We start from the raw sequence: 5000 nt of genomic DNA, 5'->3' as shown, positions 1-5000 counted from the left end.
AGTAGGGGGAGGTGCTGGGCAAGAGGAGTAGGGGGAGGTGCTGGGCAAGAGGAGTAGGGGGAGGTGCTGGGCAAGAGACACAGAGCAATGCAGCCAGCGGTGGAGAGGTGGAGGATCTGCCACACATGGCAAAACCATCATGAGGAGAGAGAGACGGAGGGAGAGAGAGAGAGAGAGAGAGAGAGAGAGAGAGAGAGAGAGATGTTTGAATAGAGAATGAGAGAGAGAGACACACACAGAGACTGAGTGAGAGAGAGAGAGAGAGAGAGAGAGAGAGAGAGAGAGAGAGAGAGAGACGGGACGAGGGAGAGAGAGATGAAAAGGGCTGGAAGAGAGAGACTAGCTAGAAGGAGATGGATGGAAGGATGGATGAATAGTGGATGAGTAGGGGATGAGCAGTGGATGAGTAGGGGATGAGCAGTGGATGAGTAGTGGATGAGTAGTGGATAGGTAGTGGATGAATAGTGGCGCGAGGCCTGCTGCGTGTCGCCGCTGCCGAGTGAGCAGCGCAAAACTCTTTCCACTCCGACAGGAAACAGGCTCAGCAGCACGGCTACCCACAATCCTCAGCTGCTCAGCCTGAGGGAGCCCACGCTCGCCTGAAAAGGGGGAAGAGAGAGAGAGGGAGAGAGAGAGGGAAAAAAAAACAATAGTGCATTACTTCAGCGCCAGGATCATTTGCAGAGCTTGAAAGACATTATCGTTGCAGTGTTTTGCGTCATTGTGTCATCTAATCGAGTGTACCTTGGCACGCTTGCTGACTTAAAATGACAGGACCCACTCAAAGTCCCCTGAGACCGTAAGGCTTTCGGCTGGCGTTGTCGGATCTATTGAAATCACGGCCGAATCGGATCTTTTGAAATGGCGCGCCCTGCCCAAGAGGTGGTCGACAGTTTTGTGTCATTGCTGTAAGTGTTGTCACAGACCGCTGTGAAGAAAGTGTGGCTTTGATGCGTTTTGGGGACAGCGATCCCTCTCCCAAGCATGCTGACTTGCTGACTTGTCCCCACCACAAACCACAGAACTCTCCCCCGTTCCCTGCCTCCACCACACCACACACATACAGACTCGCACACAATCACTCACACGCACAACATGTACGTACACAGACACAGACATAGACACAAACACAACTGTACACACACTGTACACACACACACGCACACACACACCAACTGCGTCAGCAGAATCCACACACACACACACACACACACACACACACACACACACACACACACACACACACACACACACACACACACACACACACACACACACACACACACACACACCAACTGTATCAGCAGAATCCACACGAAATGGGCCGAAAATGACTTCATGTTTTTGGGCCACATCGGGAGCAATCTCAGACATCCATCTCCACAAGGCCGGTGCCGACCTGCTGGTGGAGTCAGGAGGGGAGCCATAACTCAACCCTGCCCTCAGGGCCCCACTTGGGATGGGGTTGGAGGGTTGGGAGGTAGAGGGTAGGGGGATATAGGGGGGAGACTATTTGGCAAAAAATACACACTATTGAAGTGGACTGTGTTTGTGTTGGCTGTGTGCGCACTGCAGAGTATGCTGAAGTTTGTTTCCACATGTGTGTCAGATAGGTTAACCCTCTCTCTGTTTCTCTCTTTTTCCTCCCCCCCCGTCCCACTCTGCATGTGTTTCCTCCCCCCCTCCCGCCTCCTTTTCTCTGTCTACAGGCCCTGCGGAGGTTCCAATGATGTCACCCAACGGCTCCATCCCCCCCATCCACGTGCCTCCAGGATACATTTCCCAGGTGAGTGTGTGTGTGTGTGTGTGTGTGTGTGTGTGTGTGTGTGTGTGTGTGTGTGTGTGTGTGTGTGTGTGTGTGTGTGTGTGTGTGTGTGTGTGTGTGTGTGTGTGTGTGTGTGTGCGTGTGCGTGTGCGGGTGTGTGTGTGTGTGTGTGTGTTTATTCGTGTTAGTGTGTGAGGTTGTGTGTGTGCGTGTGCGCGTGTGCGTGTGCGTGTGTGCACGTGCGTGCGTGCGTGTGCGTGTGTGTGTTCACCCACATGTATGTATAGGGCACCTCTCACAAGGACCTCATTACCTGGATGGATAGCACCTTTTCAGGGCAGCATTTGGCCTCGGGGCCTGGGGGAGGCTGAGGAGTGTCCACACAGCCTCTTAGAAAAGAGAGTGTTTTAGAAAGACTGCGTGCATGATTTCAACAACTGCGAATTTTGTTGAAGCCTTGCCTCCACCTGACCTGCTGCTGGCTCGGCTGTTGCTAAGCCACAGGAAAGTGTTCATAATTCTTCACAGACATGTGCCCATGAATTCTGTGCACATCTTTACCCCGAAGCTGCTGTTAACCTCTTTCCTCTCCCCTCTAGATAAACTCTAACTCCCCACTCATTTGTCATACATTGCAGCTAAGTAATGCAGTAGAAGGACTTGCAAATGTGTGATATTACTGCACTGTGTACTGTACTATACAGGGTACTTTGCTGCATTAGTTAACTTTTTAGTTTTAGTACATTAGTTAGTACTGTCTTCAATGGCAATGAAGTGTGGTCAGGAAATAAAGGCAGTCACAAACAGTCTCGGATACGTGTCTTGTTAAATGATGTACAATCCTAAAATAGCCCATCGGTACAGCCTGGAAAAAGTCAAATAATGAGGCCCACCAACACAGTCAGCAACACATAGGGCAGAATACGGATGCTCAGCAAACAGACCTTTCGTGAAGCTATACTCTGCATACTCGGTAAAGCCATTCAGAAATCTGCACTACCTCAACTAAAAGTCCCAACCTGAGCTGGGATTGTATCCAAGTAGGCATCTGAGACCTGTTAGCTCAGTGGAGAGGAGAAGCTGGAGAGCAGACTCTGTTTAAATATTCAGGACGTTGTGTGATTTTTCCCCCCTGCACATCAGTAACCTGGTCCCAATCATGCAGTACTGCCTGTAAATAGAGTAACCTGGATATTCTCAGCTTTCCCTTTGTCGGTCAAACTGAGCACCAATGAAAATTAATGTACGGATTATGTCATAACAATCAATGGTCTTATTGGGCATGGCCTTTGATAGACACTTGCTGATCTTGTGTCTAGGAAATTCCTGTCAATGAGATCTTTGGCAGATCTTTGTTTTGTGTGTGTGTGTCATTTATGGGGCAGCCATGGCCTAATCAGAGAGACTGGACACTACTCCTAGAATCTCTGGCCTAATGGTCTTAAGATCAGAGGGTTGCAGGTTTGAATCCCAGTATTACCTCTCCCTACTCTATCCATGGCTGACGAGCTCTTGAGCAAGTCACTCAACCACACATTGCTCCGTGGACAGTGACTAGTACCCTGTTAATAACTATAAGTCACTTTGGATTAAAAAAAAGCGTCAGCTAGCCACAAAAGCCAGGCTACAGTGTTGGGCAGGTGTTTTTCTGGGGAGATAAGAGGAGGGAAGAGAGGTGGGATGTTGCTTTTCCTTTTTGTTGGTCATGACCCTTCCCCCAGTGGCCTGTTGCAGATTCTGAGGAAAGGTTGTGGTCGGATGATGACATTTTCCCCAAAAGGTCAACACAGAGAAAATCACAAACAAGTTTTTGCAGGGAGAGAGGGGAAGGCAAAAGGGGGCTGTGCTTTAACTGGCAATGAGCTTTCATGACATGCCCCTCCTCCTCCTCCTCCTCCTCCTCCTCCTCCTCCTCCTCCTCCTCCTCCTCCTCCTCCTCCTCTCCCTCGCCCTCAACATAGAAGGCAAACTGAGACAAAGGAAGAAGAGGCTTTGGAACGGATGGAGAGAGAGAGAGAGAGAGAGAGAGAGAGAGAGAGAGAGAGAGAGAGAGAGAGAGAGAGAGAGAGAGAGAGAAAAAAAAAGCCCCAGTTTCTGGTTACCATGTTTGTACCTGCAGGTAGTGCAGCAAACAATCCTGACACATACTGTGTGTTATCGAGCTTCACACCCATCCTACAATCTTTTTACAATAACCGCAACACATGAAATACAGGCGTAGTACTGAGAGATGTTGTTTTCTTTTTCAAAGCATTTGAAATAATAAAGAAATTAAATGAGGTTAAAGTAAACACTGCTCCTTTATCATCCGAGCTGCAGCAATGTTATCACGTTTTTCTTTATCTGAGTAATAACCCAGCTGGTGCACTTTCGATGCACGCCCACTCCAGCCCTTGCAGGTGGAGGAATCTGCTAATTGTGCAGAGGTCACTGACTGGGTGGCACTGAAAATTGAGGACAGGCGGGCGGTGTGCCGTGCCAGCTAAGAGCGGGAAGCACAGTCACGGTGTTGCGTAATGCCCGCCCGGCCCCACCAGGAACAGGGGTCGCTTGCCTGGCCCTTAGCCCCATGAGGCCTAGAGGGAAAGGCAGAGAGAGAGAGAGAGAGAGAGAGAGAGAGAGAGAGAGAGAGAGAGAGAGAGAGAGAGAGAGAGAGAGAGAGAGAGAGAGAGAGAGAGAGAGAGAAGGGAGGCAGAGAGAGAGAGAGAGGGGCAGGAAAAGAGAGAGAGAGGCAGGGAGAGAGAGAGCGAGAGCGAGAGAGAGAGGGGGGGGAAGGGAGGAAAGGAGAGGGGAGAGAGGCAAGGAGGGAGGGGGAGAGAGAGAGAGAGATGGAGGGAGGGAAGGAGCGGTGGAGTGAGTGTAGGGGGGGTTATGGTAGTGCAAGAGAAAGGTTGGAGTGGGATTACAGTTCTGAGGAGAGTGAAGTGTGTGGGTGTGGAGAGAGGATAGATTTAGAGGACAAAACACTGCTGAGTTAGAGAGATTATGCGATGTTTATCAACAAGCTCAAAAAGTAGCCTACAGTTTTGCTCAAAGGGTGTTTTAATGTAGATTTCACAGACTTAACTGATTATGATATGTAAATGGTTTATTACCTTTCAAGTCACACGTTGTACTAAACATGTAATGTAAGTATGAATTTGTAAACATGGTCGTGTTAGACTGTTTTACCAGAGGGCCCATCTTCCCATGGTTTACAGCAGGGATCCCCAACCTTTCTGGGTCTGAGGGCTAC

The 5000-nt window shown here is 49.6% G+C and overlaps 1 protein-coding gene across 1 annotated transcript in view; it reads left to right on the top strand.

Annotated features, from left to right (window-relative positions):
• fndc3ba (fibronectin type III domain containing 3Ba) overlaps positions 1–5000 on the top strand; it is a 173067-nt gene that overhangs the window by 98134 nt on the left and 69933 nt on the right. The window contains exon 4 of the mRNA XM_063219011.1: positions 1710–1786. Within this exon, the coding sequence (XP_063075081.1) occupies positions 1710–1786 (77 nt within the window). The remainder of the gene's footprint in view (positions 1–1709; positions 1787–5000) is intronic.

Source organism: Engraulis encrasicolus, chromosome 16, assembly GCF_034702125.1.
Source record: "Engraulis encrasicolus isolate BLACKSEA-1 chromosome 16, IST_EnEncr_1.0, whole genome shotgun sequence".
NCBI lineage: Eukaryota > Metazoa > Chordata > Actinopteri > Clupeiformes > Engraulidae > Engraulis > Engraulis encrasicolus.
The sequence above is the reverse complement of the archived record's forward strand: the minus strand, read 5'-3'. Positions and strand labels throughout refer to the sequence as shown.